This window comes from Antechinus flavipes, chromosome 5 (genome assembly GCF_016432865.1).
Source record: "Antechinus flavipes isolate AdamAnt ecotype Samford, QLD, Australia chromosome 5, AdamAnt_v2, whole genome shotgun sequence".
NCBI lineage: Eukaryota > Metazoa > Chordata > Mammalia > Dasyuromorphia > Dasyuridae > Antechinus > Antechinus flavipes.
The window spans coordinates 234,571,802-234,590,041 of record NC_067402.1 but is presented as its reverse complement, the minus strand read 5'-3'; the positions used below and the strand labels follow the sequence as shown (position 1 = coordinate 234,590,041).

General features: G+C 35.3%; 1 protein-coding gene across 4 annotated transcripts in view; it reads left to right on the top strand.

Moving 5' to 3' along the window:
* The window catches only part of TMTC1 (transmembrane O-mannosyltransferase targeting cadherins 1), a 261,821-nt gene that overhangs the window by 102,289 nt on the left and 141,292 nt on the right, over positions 1-18,240 (top strand). For all 4 annotated transcript variants that reach the window (XM_051961108.1, XM_051961109.1, XM_051961111.1 and 1 more), the window contains 2 exons: positions 3,208-3,289; positions 5,882-5,985. In XM_051961108.1, the coding sequence (XP_051817068.1) occupies positions 3,208-3,289; positions 5,882-5,985 (186 nt within the window). The remainder of the gene's footprint in view (positions 1-3,207; positions 3,290-5,881; positions 5,986-18,240) is intronic.

Genomic DNA, 18,240 nt, shown 5'->3' with positions numbered 1-18,240 from the left:
AATTCATAGTTCAAACTACAATTTAGGGAAATGAAAAAAGTTTCTCAGTTGAGGTGGGGAGAGTAAATTTTGTGAAATTTATTATTAATTTTATTATTAATTTATTATGAAACTTAATATTATTTATTATTAATATTATTATTAAATTTTATGCTGATATGAAATAATCAAGGATAAAGAAAGAACATATTCTAAATAGGAAAATATGGGTAAATTATAGTGATATGAAATATGTTTAGGATTGAATAAATAAACTTGTTTAATTTAATTCAGATAAGAAATAAGTCAGATCAGATTGGAAAGGTAAGTTGAATCTAAATTTATGCCTTATCTTTTCGACATTGAGTACCGATGAAAGGTTTTCTTTATCAGAATTTCTTCCTTTCCAATTGTAGTGATACATATATGCAATTCTAACCATCATCTTGAGCTCTGTAGAATAGAACTGTGTAGGCTAAGCTGATTGTCATTTTCTCTAAGTCCTGCTCCAATGTAGCAAACCCTCAGCTGTGGGTAGCTGCTAGGTCACTTAAGGAGAAATGAACTAGCCTAGATTGGAAATGGAGGAAGTTAAAGTTTCTGTGTCAGTTAGTAGTAGGACAAAGCCTCTGAGTTTAGTAGTCTGAGTTTTTTAGCTCCAACTTGGATAAAATAGGGAGAATTAGTCCTTTAAAAATCGTGGGGGAGGTAGAACTAAGAGATCAGATTAGGAGCCGCCACCCAGCTGATCTCTCTCAACATTCTTCTCTAAACAACTTTAAAATAACAGTTTAAATCAAATTTTAGAGCAGCAGAACCAGCAAAAAATTGGATTAGAAAAATTTTGTGCCCTAAAAAATTTAAGAAATTGGTAGGAGAAGTTTGTGACACTGAGGCAGAGGTTTGTACAGAACTCACACGCACACACACCAGTGGCATCAGTGACCATAGCAGCAGCAGCAGTAGCAATAGTAGCCTTGAGCATTCTCGGCCCAGAGACAGGTTAAGCACTGGTTAAGCAGCTACACCCAAAGAAAGAACATTGGGAAATGAATGTAAACTGCTTGCATTTTTGTTTTTCTTCCCAGGTTATTTTTACCTTCTGAATCCAATTTTCCCTATGCAACAAGAGAACTGTTTAGTTCTGCTGTGACATATTTAACTTGTATAGGACTGTTTGCCATCTGGGGGAGGGGATGAGGGGAAGGAGGGGAAAAGTTGGAACTGAAGTGAGTGTAAGGGATAATGTTGTAAAAAAATTACCCAGGCATGGGCTCTGTCAATAAAAAAGTTATTAAAAAAAAAAAAAGACCACTGGTTACATATGATGCTATTGCCCATACATAGTTATAGAACAAACTTCTAGGTCAGAGAGGAGTGCTAATTGTTAATCACAACGGGGTAAGTACCTGGCCTTCTCCAAAAAAGAATCCTGAGAAGAGTAAAGAAAAATAAGAGTGATAGAAGAAAAATTGGGGGAAAAAAATGAAAATGATTTAAGAAAATTATGAAACGACAATTAACAGTTGAATTAGAGAGACATCTACATTCCTGAAGAAAAAAACACTTTAAAAACACAATAGGACAAAGAGTAAAAGAGGCACAAAAATCCACTGAAGAGAACTTCTAGAAAAACAGAATTGGTCAAATGAAAAAGGACATAAAAATTCACAGAAGAAAAGAATTCCTTAAAAAGCAGAATTGGCCAAATGGAAAAAGAGGTACAAAATTTTGTCAAACAAAATAATTACTTAAAAATCAGAATGCAAGAAGAGGAAGTAATAACACCATGAACTATTAAGAAACAATTTATTTATTGCACTTTTGGGAGCATGTGTTTACATCCATAGCTTGTGACAAATAATTTGTACTTTAAAAATGCTTATTGAATTGAATTGTAGGTATCAGCAATAAAAAGTAATATATAATAAGCAATAAATTCATAGTTCAAACTACAATTTAGGGAAATGAAAAAAATTTCTCAGTTGAGGTGGTCAGAGTAAATTTTATGAAAGAAGTAAGATTTGTGTTGATATGAAATGATAAGAATAAAGAAAGAACATATTCTAGATAGGAAAATATGGGTAAATTATAGTGCTATGAAATATATTTAAGATTGACTAACGTGAAAGGTGTAAGAGGTGTGGATCCTGGGAGAGGCAGCATTGGCCAGGTTGGGGACTATGAGGGCAAAGGTAGAATCAGTTGGCATCTCCAGCCTAGTTTCTCTCTATGGTGCTAAGGAATAGGCTAAGAAATCACAGTCCTAATACTCCAGTTCCCCAGCAAAATATGGGGAAGAGAATAAGAAAAAGGTTTGAGAGGAAAAAATAGGTACCTGGTATCGTAGTGAACTGGTCCTATCATTCTGGAAAACAATTTGGAACTATCTTCTATAAAACCATTTGCCTAAGCAATATGATTAATATGTTTGTATACCAAAAGAAATCAAAGGAAAAGAAAGAGGACCTATATGTACAGAAATATTTATAGCCCTTTTTTTTTTTTGTTGTGGCAAAGAATAGGTAATTGAGAAGATGCTCTTCAGTCAGGGAATGGCTGAGCAAGTAATGGCATATGATTATGATGGAATAGTATTATGCTATAAGAAATCACAAGGAGGGGTGGTTTCAGGGGGAAAAAAACATGGTAAGATGTATAGGAACTGAAGCAAAGTGAATCAAAAAGAATTGGGAGATCATTGTGCATAGTAACATTAATGTTATATAATAATCAATTATGAAAGACTTGACTGCTTTGATCAATACAGTGATCTAATACAATTTCAAAGGACTCATGCTAAAAATATTTCTCCTGAGAGAGAACTAATGAACTCTGAGTGAAAATTAAAGTGTATTTTTCTTATGTTTTTATTTTTCTTGCTTTCTTTGAAATATGGCTAGTATGGAAATATGTTTTGAATTTTTTTGTATGTTTAATTGATATATTGCTTGCCTTCCCAGTGAGTAAGGGAGGAGATGAGAGATATGCATGAAGATTAAGTTTCATCAAGTGTATTAGGGTAGGAGCTGGCAATGGTTGGTGAGATCAGGCATTTCCTAATAGGCCACTTTTGAGTAAAAGGGGAATGCATGGAAAGTCCGAGCATCCCATAGGACGTAATGAGCTAGTGTCAAAAGATCACATGAGCATTGTTTACAACATAAGCATATTCGTGATGAATAGCAGTTATCCCAGAAAATATCCTTTTTTTCCCTCTTGTTTTAGGTACCTGACTACAAACAGCAAGCAGAATTTCCTATATGCTACAAGGCCATTTTTAAAAAGAGCTACTTTGGTCATAAGCTATGTAAGTAAAGATATACTTTTGAGTTCTCCAACCAAAAATATATTCTATACAATTTTGTTCAGAGATTGTATCAATATTATTCAACAAAATTAATCATAGAAATTAAAAAATAAAAGAGAAGGTTATAAAACACCTTAAAAATTTCCTATAAGAATGTGTCTTCAATTAGTATACAAGTATGACTCTTTTACTCAAAAGTAAAGAATATATTCTGCAAGCAAAGGATCATTTAATTATCCAGAAAAGAATACTATAAAAATTGAATGAAATACATCTGTAGGCAGATTTGAAGAAAAGTCTGTGCAAAACTAGAGATAAAAAAAAATTCAGCATAGATTATATCAGTTACAAGATACCATATGCCATAAGATTTAGGAGACATTTTTTTTTCTGGGAGTTCTTAGATTGAACAATGTATCTTACATTAACTCATTGATAATAGCAGTTTGAAAATAGTAATTAGTCCCTTTTACTGACTTGTTAATGTATACACTTTTTTACATTGTCTTTTAAATTTTATTACTGTTCCTTTTTATTTCATATATTAAAATCCTTCCCTTCCCCATTTTTTCAGTAAAAAAAAACATTTTAAAAGTTTTCCCCTGAGGGGCAAGTAGTTGGCAGAGGGGATAGAGCAGTAGTCCTAGAATTAGGAGTTCAAATCTAGTCTCATATACTAACAGTGTGACTTTGGGCAAGTCATTTAACCCTGATTGCCTCAAAAAAAATTTTCCCCCTGCTAATTATGTAGTTTATATGTATTATTAAATGAGACTTAAATCTTTAAAGACAATCTGAAAATTTGCTAAACACCCTACATTTGCCAATTCACCCTAAAGTTTCGAATTTTCATGCTTTTATACTGTATAGAAAATTTGATATACCCACTCTGCAATTTTTGAAATGCTTTTGAATTTTGCTGTAAATTCCTCATTTTATTTTAAAATTTAGATTTGCTTTTATAAAATACATCTATGTTTGCCTTAAAAAATCAAAGTACTGACATTGACTTTAATGGTTTCACACACATAGGAAAATCGAAACTAGAAGATATAATTGCATGGACTTTCATAAAACAAAACTCATTAGAATGAAATGTTACTCTGACCATGTAAAATTCATACTTACAACCTTAGTTTAATTCTAGAATATAAGCTAATAATTTTAATCTAAAAAAAGATCATCTAAAATCTAAAAAGATAAAAAGGAATACTTTCTTATCTTTTATTGTAAGAAAAAAATCACTGTTATTTGCTTTAGAACAAATAAATATTGAAAACGTTGAGATTCAGGAGCTAAGAGGTTTGATATAGGTATTTTAAATGTTTGTTAAATTTATGCAGTTCAATAAGGAACAATTTATTAAATGTCTACTAACTTCTAGGTCCCAGAGAGCTTATAATGTAATAGTGATATAGAGTCAGGTACATTTCGTGCTTGGAAGAACTTTCCCCCACAAATCACAGGGCAGTTCTTCCAGAGATGACTGCCCCAAGGTCAGTTGACTTTGTTGACCTGATCCATTAGGAGTATAGCTAATGAGCTCCCATCAATATATTTAGAGACTATATTACATGATTAATTCAAAGTAAAGACATTTAGTGAAATGACGTAAGAAAGGTTACATTCCTTATAAATCTGGGGTATAGATTAATCTTGCACAAATAATTCATCATGGGGAAATTCGTGCTTCTGATAATATCTGGCCACTAAAGTCTTATATATTATTATTGTATTGTTGCCACTGTTCACTTTTTATAGTCTTCATTGGACAATATCCAATATTCCAAAAATATTGTTTTTGCCAAATGTTGCTTTTTGAGTCACAGACAGTTTCCACCAGAAGTTGCTGTGGCAGACATATAGACTCTACTGACTGGTATTCCCTTGAATGTATATCCACCAACTAATTTGGGTTGTACTCTTTTGGCCCTCTTCTAGATGTTGCCAGCTTCCCATTTGTCACATTCTGTCTTATATCATAATTATTTGTGCATTTAAAAATAAATGCAAGTAATTGGGCAGAGAAAAGAGGCAATGATTTTGTTCTCTGAGTTTTTCTTAATCATTATGCCTTTCTTGGTCCATTGGAATGTGACAAATGTCATGAAGAGAACTATATCAAGTGTTATGAACAAAGAGGATGGGAGAAGGAAGTAGTATTTAAACTGGGCCTTAAATGGAGACATACTTTATAGTAGGCAGAGATGAGGAAGGAATGTGTTCTAAGTATGATAGTTAGCCTGTGAAAATGTACCAAAACAAGAGAAAGCAGAATGGGATTAGGTAGTGAGCAGTAATCCAAATTAGTCACAATTTTGAATAGTATATTGTGGGAAAAGTTATCTGAAATCACTTTGAAAAAGGTAAATTGGATACAGATAGTGGAAGACACTGAATACTGTTTTTCTTTGGTTCTTGTGGCTACATCCTATACTGCTTTTCTTCCCTTTTGCTCTTTTAAACTCATTTTCAACAATTCGACTTTTTCTAAGAGTAAAACTTAAAAATGTGTATTTGTACAGCATTTTGAAGTACTTGAAGAAAGATGGTTCAGGGGCCTAATGCAATCAAATTTCTTTCTTCCCAAAGGTGATTATGACTTTATTTTTCCGTATGTGGATAATGGGAGGATCGATGCCATTGTTCTCAGAGCAGGATAATCCAGCTTCTTTTTCACCTTACATTCTTACAAGGTACAGTGGAACTAACTAAAGAAACCAAACTCATATATTCCACTTTCCTAAGTTTTACATTCAGAATTGCGGGATGATCACTTGCTGTCTTAAACTTAAGTAAACTATTGATTTTCTCTCTAAATAATGACCCCATTAGCCAATGAAGAAAAGAACATGCATTATAATGGAAATTTATTTTAATAAATGGTTAAAGAAAAGCAGCATTGTCATCATTATAATAAAACAAATCTGAAACATTAAATTTTAAAAATCTGGCTCTGATTTCCTCATCACTCAGTTAAGAAGCATTTATTAATTGCTTACTATGAGTCAGAACAATACTAAGGTTTCTGAATTCAAAAAAAGAGAAATAGTCATAGAGGGCAGCCAATAAAAATGTCAGTCAGAATATAGGCTTTCTGGTGCAAATAATAGTAGGAGGCCAGGGTAAGTATATATTACATGGAAGGAAGTAAAATATAAGAAGCCTGGAAATATAGAAATGGATCAGGTTATCAAGGACTTTAAAATTCAAATGTAGGATTTCTTGTTTGATCCTGAAAGTAATAGGACACTGGAATTTATTGAATTAAGGAGATGACAGCTTTAGGAAGATCACTTTGATAGCTAAATGTAGGATAGATTGAAGTGATAGTAGTAGCAAAGTTCGGAAGATTTAGCAGGGAAATTATAGTGAATTTATTTTGGATGTGTTGACTTTAACACATTGTATTTATGATATATAAGATCTCATGTATTCTAGATGTCCAAAAGGCAGTTGGAGGTTCAAGACTAGATTTTAGAAAAGAGGTTAGGGCTCTATAAATAGATGTGAGAGTTATGTGCTTAGAGGTATTATTTGAATCTGTGTGAGCTAATAGAGCAAGAAGAGAAAGAGAACCTGGGACAGAAACTCGAGGGATACCCATTGTTAATGGATGTGACCTGAATGAAAATCTAGTAAAGGAAATATTATTCAGATATGTAGGAGGAAATCCAGGAAAGGACAGTGTTGTCACATCCTAGAAAAATGAATTATCAAGGAGAAAAGGGTAACTGACAGTTCCAAAGCTGTTGAGAGGCCAAAAAAGATAAGACTTTGAGATAAGGTAATTAGATTTGGCAATTGGATTATTGGTAACTTTGGAAACAACAGTTTCATTTGAATGATGAGGTTAGAAGTTAGACTGTCCAGTTAAAATAATAAGACTGAAAGTTGAGTCCCAGATGGTAGATGGCCCTCTCAAGGAATTTAGTCATGAAAAAGAGGAGTCAGATGTTATTATTTTTATTTCCCTTTCCATTGTGTGATATTCTTATTATAACAATTAGATTTTGACTACTCAATTCACAGATAATTATTAAATTTCTACAATATTCCAATTAGTTTATAGTATACTATATACTATAGAGGATAGTCACAAAAGCTCTCAGAGAGGCTTTCTTAAGGATTTTAGTCACAAGAAGAGGATTTTACAAAGATAAATAGGGAAAATAAAATTAGGTGAGAGCTTTTTTTTTTCTGAGTCAATTGGGGTTAAGTGACTTGCCTAGGGTCACACAGGTAGGAAGTGTTGTGTCTGAGGTCAGATTTGAATTCAGGTCCTCCTGACTTCAGGGTTGGTACTCTAAAGCCTCTGAGAGCTTTTTAAATATGGGAAAGAAGAGGGGTGGACTGGATTAAAAAAAAATACTACTAAGAGAAGGGAGGAAGATAGGAGATAAGGTAGCAGGTGGGGTGGGGGGAAAAAGCACAGGACTAAGAACAGGGTAGAAAGGGAACAAAAGTATATACAGGGGAGAAAATGGATGGAGGCAAATTCAGAGCTGTTAATCATAACTGAATTTGAATGGAATGAACTTTCGTATAAAATGGAAGCAAATAGCAGAGTGGATTAAAAAAACAGAATACTACAACATATTTACAAGAAACATATTTGACCTTTACTCTGTAAAGGTAAAAGGCTGGAACAGAATTTATTATGCTTTCCCTGAAGTAAAAAAAGCAGGAGTAGCCATTCTGATCTTAGATAAAGCAAAAGTAAAAATAGATCTTATTGAAAGAGATAAGGAAGGAAAGTACATGTTGATAAAGAATATCATAAATAATAAAGTAGTAATGATACTAAATGTGTATGTACCAAATGGTAGAGCAGGCAAATTCCTAGAGAAGATTTTTAAACCAGTTACAGGAAGAAATAGCAGAATTATTCTAGTGGGGGCCTCAACTTTTCCCTCTCAGAATCAGACAAATTAACCACAAAATAAATAAGAAAGAAATTAGGGAGGTTAATAGGATCCTAGAAAACCTATATTGATAGCTCTCTGCAGAAAATTGAATAGGGACAGAAAGGAATATGCCATTTTCTCAACAGTATATGGCACCTACATAAAAATTGACCATACATTAGGGCATAAAAATCTCACAATCAAATGTAGAAATAGTAAATGCTTTCTTTTCAGACCACAATGCAACAAAAATTATATTCAATGAAGAGCCAAGGAAAAACCAATTGGAAATTAAATAATCTAATTCTAAAAAATGAGTGGGTCAAACAATAAATCACAGAAACAATCCATAATTTCATTCAAGAGAATGACATTAATGAGACAACATACCAAAGCCTATGGGATGCAGCCAAAGCATTTCTTAGAGGAAATTTTATGACTCTAAATAGTTATTTGAATAAAATAGAGAAACAGGAGAGCAATGAGAGGCATGCAACTAAAAAAGCTAGGAAAAGAACAAATTAAAAACCTCAATTAAATACCAAATTAGAAGCTCAAAGGATAGATTGACAAAATGGAAACTAATAAAACTGTTGAACTAATAAACAAAACTAAGCGTGTTTTTATGTTAATTTGATCAAAAAAAGGAAAGGAAAAAACCAAATCATTAGAATAAAAAATGAAAAGGATAAACTTATCACCAATGAAAAAGAAATTAAAGCAATAATTAGGAGCTAATTTGCCCAACTATATGGTAGCAAGTCTGACAATCGTAACTGAAGTGGATGAATATTTACAAATTTATAAATTGCCTAGATTAATAGAAGAGGAAATAAATTACTTAAATAGTGCCATTTTAGAAAAAGGAATTGACCAAGTTATTAATGAACTTCATTAATAAATGAAGAAAAAATCTCCAGGAACAGATGGATTCACAAGTGAATTCTACCAAACATTTAAAGAACAATTAATTCCAATACTATGTAAACTATTTGGGAAAATAGATAATTAAGGAGTACTGCCAAATTTCTACTATGATACAAAATTGGCACTGATACCTAAACTAGGAAGAGCCAAAACAGAGAAAGAAAATTACAGACCAATCTCCTTAATGAATATTGATGCAAAGAGAATACAGCATCTTATCAACAGGATAATATACTATGACCAAGTAGGATTTATACCAGGAATACAGGGCTGGCTAAGTAGCAGGAAAACTATAAGCATAATCAATCATATCAGTAACAAAACCAACAGAATTCATATGATAATCTCAATAGATGCAGAAAAAGCTTTTGACAAAATATAAAACTCATTGGATAAAGGGAGCATTCCTTAAAATATTAAACAGTATCTATCTAAAATCTACAACAGACATTAATTGTAATGGAGTGAAACTGGATGCATACCATAAAATCAGGGGTGAAACAATGATGCATATTATCACCACTATTATCCAATATTGTACTAGAAATGTTGGCTTTAGCAATAAGAAAAATAAAAAAAATTAAAGGAATTAGAAGAGGCAATGAGGAAATAAAATTATCAATCTTTGCAGATGATATGATGATATATTTAGAGAATCCTAGAAAATCATCCAAGAACCTATTGGAAACAATTATCAGCTTTAGCAAAGTTGCAGGATATAAAATAAACCCACCCAAATCATTAAATCATCAGCATTCCCATATATTACTGACAAATTCCATCAGGAAGAGATAGAGAAGTTCTATTTAAAATTATTGTAGACAAAATAAAATATTTGGGAGTCTATCTACCAAGACAAATTCAAGAACAAAATTACAAGACATTTCTCACACAAATAAATTCCACTTTAAACAGTTGGAAAAATATCAATTGCATATGGGTAGACCGAACTAATATAATAAAAATGACAATTCTGCCTAAATTGGTCTTCTTTTCCAGTGCCATAACAATCAAACTACCAAAACATTATTTTATAGAAATAGAAAAAATAATAACAATTCTTCTGAAAGAACAAAAGGTCAAAAATATCAAGAGAATTAATTAAATACAAAGGATTGTGGCTTAGCAGTACCAAACTTGAAATTTTTTTATAAAACAGCAGTCATCAAAACCATTTGGTACTGGCTAAGAAATAGAGTGGTGGATCAGTGGATTAGATTAGATACATATGACACAATAACAAGGTCTATAGCAATCTAGTATTTGATATACCCCCAAACTCTAGCTTCCAGAATAAGAACTCAGTAGGAAAATTGGAAAATAATGTCAGAAACTTGGCATAGACCTATAAAGTATGGGATAGCTCCTTGGAGGGCCTCAGGGATAAGGCAGAGTCCTTGGTCTTAAGGGGGAGAAGTGAAAGAAGCAGACAAGCTGCCATGTGGCTTGCCAAAGATATATCTTGGATTCTGGAGTCCAGAGTCTCCAGCCTCTCTCATCCTTGTCCTGCTGCCAAGTGACCCTGACTTCTCTCCCTCAGCCCTCCAATTCTTGCCTACAATTACCTCACCACCACAAATTCAGCAAGCACCAATGGTTTGGAGAGCCATCATCTAAATATATGCTTATAGAGCCATTATCTCACATGAAATAGGTAATTAGCCTTAAGTGCTCTATTGTCTGATTCAGGCACACCTTTTTCAGAGTTTCAGTCCTCTACACCTCCCACTTTCTTTTGTTTTAGAACACAGCTGCTCACACCCTACTTGACTTTTCAGGGAGGTGAGAATCCCAAAAAGATGATCATGCCCTCCTTGATTCTGACTTCTCAGGAAGAGAGATGAAAAACATCAAAGGGAAGTGGGGAATCAAGCCAGATATTGTTAGCAGGTTTCTAGAAACAGGTATACACAAATCTATCAACATGGGAGGTATTACACAAGCACATAGCAAGAAATATGGTGTAGGCTCAATGTGGTAAAACAAACATGAATTGTACATGCAAGTAGTAATATAACAAACAATATGAATCAACATGGTAATGTAAAAGATTTCCAGAAGTCCCAGAAGGAGGGCATGTAATTAACAATCACATATATACCTCCTTCAGCAGCTAAGAGATAGTCCAAAAACAATCTATTGTCCATTACTTTATGTGTCAGGGAATCCAATGATCCCTGCAAGTTTTTGAAGTCCTATAATAGGACTTGAAAACTTTAACAGTCTTATTATGTGTTAGGGAATCCAATGATTGCTGTAGATTTTGAAATCCTGCAACAGTCTCATCATGTGTCAGGGAATCCAATGATTTCTGCAGATTTTAAAGTCCTGCAACAGTCTCATCTTGTGTCAGGGTGTGATGACCACTTTAGCACTCTGAATAATTTAGAAACAGCCAGAGTCAGGATCAGCAAAAGTTCTTGATCTTTATTCTTTGTGGACATGAATGGAATGGCCATAAGAAGTAAGAGCAATCAACTCACAAATCCTATCAGGAGTAACTCTGGCTTTCTCACTCCACCCTCTAAATCTTTTCTCAATCTCTCTATATGCCAAACAACTCAAACCTGCACAGAGACTGGGCAGGGCCATTCTTTCTCCAAGCATATGCTAATAGAGTATTGTCCAATTGGTAATTAGCCTTAAGTGCTTGGACCTCAGGTGCATCAACTCAATTTTCAGCCCATTACATCAGGGAATCAATTATTCCTACAGATTTTGAAGTGCTGCAAGAGTCTTGTCATGTCTCAGGGAATCCAATGATTCCTGAGGGTTTTAAAGTCCTACAACAATTTTTTGATGTCTCAGGGATTCCAATGATTCCTGAGGGTTTTGAAGGCCTGCATCGGTCTTATTAACAATTTTTGGTGTCCACAAGTCAATTGCCATAACTGCCATGCTCCTTCAGTGGTGGGCACAATCAGTGATGGAACTACCTGATGTTTCTTGGGTTTTCTCCTTCGTTTCAAGGGTCTGCTTTGTCTCTCTCCAATGGAAAAGGTGAATATGGCTTGTTGGCACTCATCTGATTCTTTCTCCAAATGTAGAGATACAAGCAAACCCTCTCCCCCAAGCAGTTAACCTATCTGGTCCTTTCCATTCATTACTTTCTGGATCTCTCCACATCACCAGGCAATTATCTAGGCAAGTGGAGCTGCTTGCACTGGACACTGCTTTTCCAATGGATTATAAAACCTGTCTACTGGAGCCAGTACATCTTTGTCAAAAATCAAGAAGTTAATAGTATAAAGAGCTAAGTTTAGAAGTTCTCTAGGGTTACCTGTGGCTCCCCCTTTCTTTTGTTTTTGGAGAAGTGTCTTGATGTCTCTATTTCTCTTCTCTACAATTGCCTGTCCTTGAAGATTAAAGGGTATGCCAGTGGTATGTAAAATCTTATACTGTGTATTTTTGGTGGCACACCCATAATTGCAAATGCTTGTATAAGGAATTCAGTGATTATTTGGGCTATCTCTTTTGCTGCTGATATTGCAAAAATAAATCCTGAAAAGGTGTCTACTACAACATGGATAAAAGATAGATGACCAGAAGATTTATAATGGGTCACATCCATTTGCCAAATTTCATTCGGTCTCAAACCACAAGGGTTCTTCCCTGGAGGGAGCGTAGGAGTATGGAAAGGAAGGCAAGCTATACAGGCTTTTACTATGCTCCTAGCTTCCTCTTTTGTTATCCCAAATTGCAAACATAAAGCTTGAGCAGCCTGATTTAGAATGAGATTCTTGGGTTGCCTGAAATAATGGAATATTGGCTAACATGGTTAGAAGCCTATTTGCCTTTGAATTGCTATCAAAAATAGGACCTGGACATCTACTATTTGAGTGGACTTGCAAGATATAAATCTTATCTGAATGCTTTCTCACTTGCTCTTCAAGTTCCTTAAAGAGCTGATATATATTAGAAGCTACAAATTTCCCTTGGGCTGTGGCAATTCTTTGTACCACACCTACTGAAAAGGCTGAATCAGATATTATATTTATATCTTTTGGATAATAAGAAATAAAATGATTGCATAGAATTCATTCTGCTGAGTGTACTGAAAAGGAGTTCTGACTACTCCCTTGAGAATATACAGCACAAATATTATGTTTGGATGCATCTGTAAAGATAGTTGGTCCTTTAAGAGGAATTTTAGAAATCTTTTTTTCAAGAATCCATCACCAATTATCTAATAGTCTGGTTATCTTTAATGGAGACCCATGTGTAAAATTTGGAGCCGTGGCCAATAAAATTTGCTACTCTGGGATGGTTTCACAGCATACATTAATTTGTGCATTAGTATAAAAGATGTATATCTTGTCAGGTCTTATCCCAGATAATCGTACTGCTCGCTTAATGGCCTTTAATAAAATTCTAGCCACAAGCACTGGGTAAGGAGTAAGGCTTTGGTCTGGTTTACTGGGATGTTCACCCACTCTATCACACTGTCTCCTTGATGAAGAACTGCTCTGGATGCCTCTTTTGTAGCAAAAACTGATATTTCCAAAGGTATTTGAGTGACTCTTTCAACCACATTGGATAAAGCCAGTTCAATTTCTCTCAAAGCCTCTTGAGCTTCTTTTGTAAGCTTGCGTGATGAGTTTAAAGCACTGTCTCCCCTTAAAATGTCATGTAATGGTTGCAATTGATAGGTAGTCAAGCCTAACACTGAATGCATCCATTGGATATCTCCTATCAATTTCTGAAAGTCATTTAAGGTGTTTAGCTTCTCTGTTCTTAAGGAAAGTTTTTATACTGTAAGCACCCTAAGGTATACTTGATATTCTAAATATTGAAATATTGAAAATATTCTAAATATTGAAAAGGAGCATGTCTTTGAATTTTTTTTCTGGAGCTATATGCAATTTGTAGTTCCTTAGTGTTCCTGTGGTCTTTTGTAGACATGCTTTTAACATTTGCTTCTCAGGTGCACATCCCAATATATCATCCATGTAATGTAATAACATTACTTTTGGAAATACTTTTCTTACTGGAATAAGAGCAGCAGCAACATGTTATGAGCCAGAACTTGAAACAAGGTGTTAAGTCATTAGAATTGATAGAAACAATGCTTAATTCACACATTATAGCTCACACCTTTAAGAGAGTTTACATGTCCGGGAGATTCATAAGTTACACCCCCCCATAATCCCACTCTTGGAGGAGTCAACCTTTGAGTTCACACCTCTAAAAGAGCATGAAAAGGAGCTACAAGTCAATGAAGATTCAGTTGAAGAGATTGAAAGCCAGAAGTCAGTCAGTTGAGGGGATTGAGAAGCCAGAGTTGGAGTTGAGCTAGAGGCAGAAGCTGGCAGAGGCAAAAGATAGCAAGGAGAGCTCTCAGAACCAAAGAAAGCAAACTGGGCTATTTTGGAAGAGACAATAAAAAATTGGATTTTAACTCCTGGCTGTATTTGAGCTGATTATTTACTCTGAACTGTAACTAAGGCTGCCTCCAGAAGCCCCCAAGAAACCTGCTCACAGAGAACCATCATATTATAGAAAAGAAGAGAACACCACAGCAACATATATTTGGCACATAGTAGGGGTATTTTTCATTCCTTGTGGCAAAACTGTCCATTCATATCTTTTATAAGGCCCAGCTAAGTTAACGCTTGAAAAGGCAAATCTTTTCATATCCTCCTTATCTAGAGGAATTAGAAACAATCCTTAATTTCTATAACTCAAAGGAACCATTCTCTAGGCAACTTAAGTAGAAGATGCGTGACAAGTTCTCATAGTTTCCATCTGTTCATTTACTTTTCTTAAATCAGTCAACATCCTCCATTTTCCAGATTTCTTTCTTACAACAAATACAGGGGAATTCCAAGGACTTAGAGAAGGTTGGAAGTGTCCTTGGTCAAGTTGTTCCTGTACTATATCTAATAAGGCTTGAATTTTATCACTAGCAAAGGGCATGAATTTTATCACTACCTAAGAGTCACTGTTCTATCCACACTGGTATATTAGTTTTCTATTAAATAGGAACAGTTGAGAGTGTTGGCAGTCCTTCAACAGCAGCCCTGCCTAAAAAACGGAAGTACTTATTCATTTTTAACCCTAATTGTTTACAATGTCCCTTCCCTACAAATTGATAGGGATTTTTTCAACTTTAAAAGGAGTAAAAACTCCTGTTTCACCTCCAAAAGTCCATCTCAAAGGGGTCGCACTAACTTCAGCTGCTATTGATCCTCCTACGCCAGACATGTAGATTAAGGCAGATTAAGCCTTAATCTTTGGCCAGTGACTGTGCCAGTTGGCACCTCTAATGACTGTACAATCTGCACCAGTGTCTACCAATCCTTGTAATGGCATACCATTTATATAGATAGTGAGCATAGGTTGGTCAGTTCTATGTTCCTGGATTCTGCTGCTTGGAGTCAGCATCTGGGCAACTATCTCCAGATTGCCTATTAAGAGCCTGTATCAGTAAACCTGATGCTACTACTTCTCCTGGTTGATATGTCACACATTGTCTACTTGTATTAGTGACTGGGATATTATCTACACATTCCCCAGTTTCCTACATCAGTGTATCGATGGACACTGTTTTGTAAGCTCTCTCAGGAGGTGAAATGGTCAAACCCTTTGTCCCTGGAGAGAGGAGATCCATAGGCTGGAGAAGAACAAATTTCAGCTCTTCAGGGGATATCTCAGTAATCCCAGCTGCATACAACTCTGTTCTCCCCAAATTTAATCCCTTTCTTCCATCAGGTTGCTTCTTGGCTGATTGATTGTGTAATCCCTTTCTCCTATTAGGTTGCTTCTTGGCTGATTGATTATGTCTGAGTACTGAACTTCTAAAGACTCCCTGGGTATAGCATCGGCTGGCACCATGCTCCAAGTATTTTTTGCTTTGGGCCCTGGGGCTGGGCTCCCCATCCCATTTCCCTGAGTCAATCTATATTCTGATGCCTAATGGGAGTCTCTGTTGCATTTTGGACATGGGGTTTTGGATCTCATTCTGTCTTTATGCCAACATTGAGCTTTCAAATGCCCCACTTTACCACATTGAAAGCATTGACGAGTCTCTCTGAAAGTCCCTTGACAAAAGGGACCCTGTCTTCCAGGTTCAGATCTTGGGAAGTCTGCATCATAGCCTGTCTATAAAAGGTATTTGTGCCCACTGTGGCACAGCGTCTTATGATCTCCTCTAAAGGAGCATCCTTGTGTAGTCCTAATATAATTCTTTTACAAACCTCATTAGCATTTTCTTTAGCAAGTTGCCTTATCATAATTTCTATTGCTGCATTTTCACCAATAGTTCATATGACAGCTGGGGCCAGATGTCCCACAAAATCAGCCAAGAGTTTATTTGGACCTTGCTCTATTTTTGTTAAGGCTTCCCCTCTGTCTTCCTGGGAGGGTGCCCCATGCTTTGATAGCAGCAGAAGCCATTTGCTCATATGTTGCTATGGGGTAATCAATCTGTGCTGAAGTGTCTGCATAAGAACCTATACCTGTTAGTTGGTCACAAGTGATTGGTGTATTAACTCCCATTTGCCTATTTCAGTGGGCTTGTGTCCTACAGAGTTCACTATATTCAGAAAGTCACAATAGGTTCTATGCATGCCCTTGCTATAGATTTCCAGTCACTAAGGATTAAAATTTCATAAGCCAAATTCTGTAATAATATCTTAACATAAGATGATGTAGACCCATAAAGAGTGCAAGCCTTTTCCAGATCTTTGATAATTTCTAGATTAAAAGGAGTGTATCTTCTCCTTTCTTGACCTGAAGAGTTAAGCTGTTCAATCACAGGATAAATTTCTATTCTCAAATCTTCCCTTCCTCTTTGGCTTTAAGTAGTGTTTTTTGCAATTGAGTCAATTTTTGCAATGTGAAGTTTATGGGGGAGGGTCAAGAGCCTGCTGAGGTATAGTTGGAGATGAAGCTGGACTATGAGAATGAGAATCACCATACCCTTTAAGTTTCCCATGCCTTTGGGTTATTTTATTAGCATCATCCCCCTTCTATTTCTCTTTCTCCTCATGCTTCCTTGTCTGACTGTTCTCTTTAGAACATTTATTTTTCCTAGAACTTGTTGTATATATGGAATGTTTCCTTAGAAATTTAATCAGGACGATCATCACTGTAATATTCACATAGTTGACCTCCTACTAGTTTCCAATTATCTGCCTCTATTTCTTTTTCCTTGAAGAACCAAGGGGATGTGCATTCTAATATTTGCAAAAGTCCAGCAATCTGCTCCCAAGTTACAAGCAAACTTTGCCTCTTTATTAGTTTAAGTATGCTTTCTATAGAGCTCCCTTGGGGTGGATGTGGGAGTGGGGGTGAATTTTTCCCTAAGATCTGCTTCATTTCAGCTAGAAAACAAAAGTTACTAGTTTAGCCCTTAACAAAGTAAGTTCCCTTTTTGTCTATTAAAATACTAACTCTATTTCCTGGTCACAGGGACTTCTTCACTGAAATTAGGGTCCTTAGTCCACATTGGGGAGCCAAATATAAAGTATAGGTTAGCTCCCTGGAGGGTCTCAGGATCAGCCAGAGTCAGGATAAATCAAAGTCCTTGGTCTTTAGTGGGAGAAGTGAAGGAGGCAGGCAAGCTGCCATGTGGTTTGCCAAAGATGTATCCTGGTTTCTGGAGTCTGGAGTCTCCAGACTCTCTCCTCCTGCTACCAAGTTATCCTGACTTCTCTCCCTCAGCCCTCCAATCCTTGCTTACAATTACCTCACTACCACATATTCAGCAAGCACTAATGGTGAGGAGAACCATCTAAATATATGCTTATAGAGCCATTATTGCACATCAAATAGTAATTAGCCTTAAGTGCTGTCTTGTCTGATTCAAGCACATCTTTTTCAGAGTTTCAGCCTTCTACATAAACCTACATCTCATACTCCATAGAAAAATAAAATCAAAATGGATACATGATTTGGGCATAAATGATCATACCATAAACCAATTAGATCTCCCATCAAGTCTTTGGAGAAGGGAGGAATTTATGACCAAGAAGACCTAAAGAACAGTATGAAAGGTAAAATGGACAGTTTTGATTACATTAAATGAAAAAGTTTATACACAGAGAAAATCAATAGAAACACGATTAAAAGGGAAGTACAAAGCTGGGGAAAAATCTTTACAGCTAGTGTTTCTGA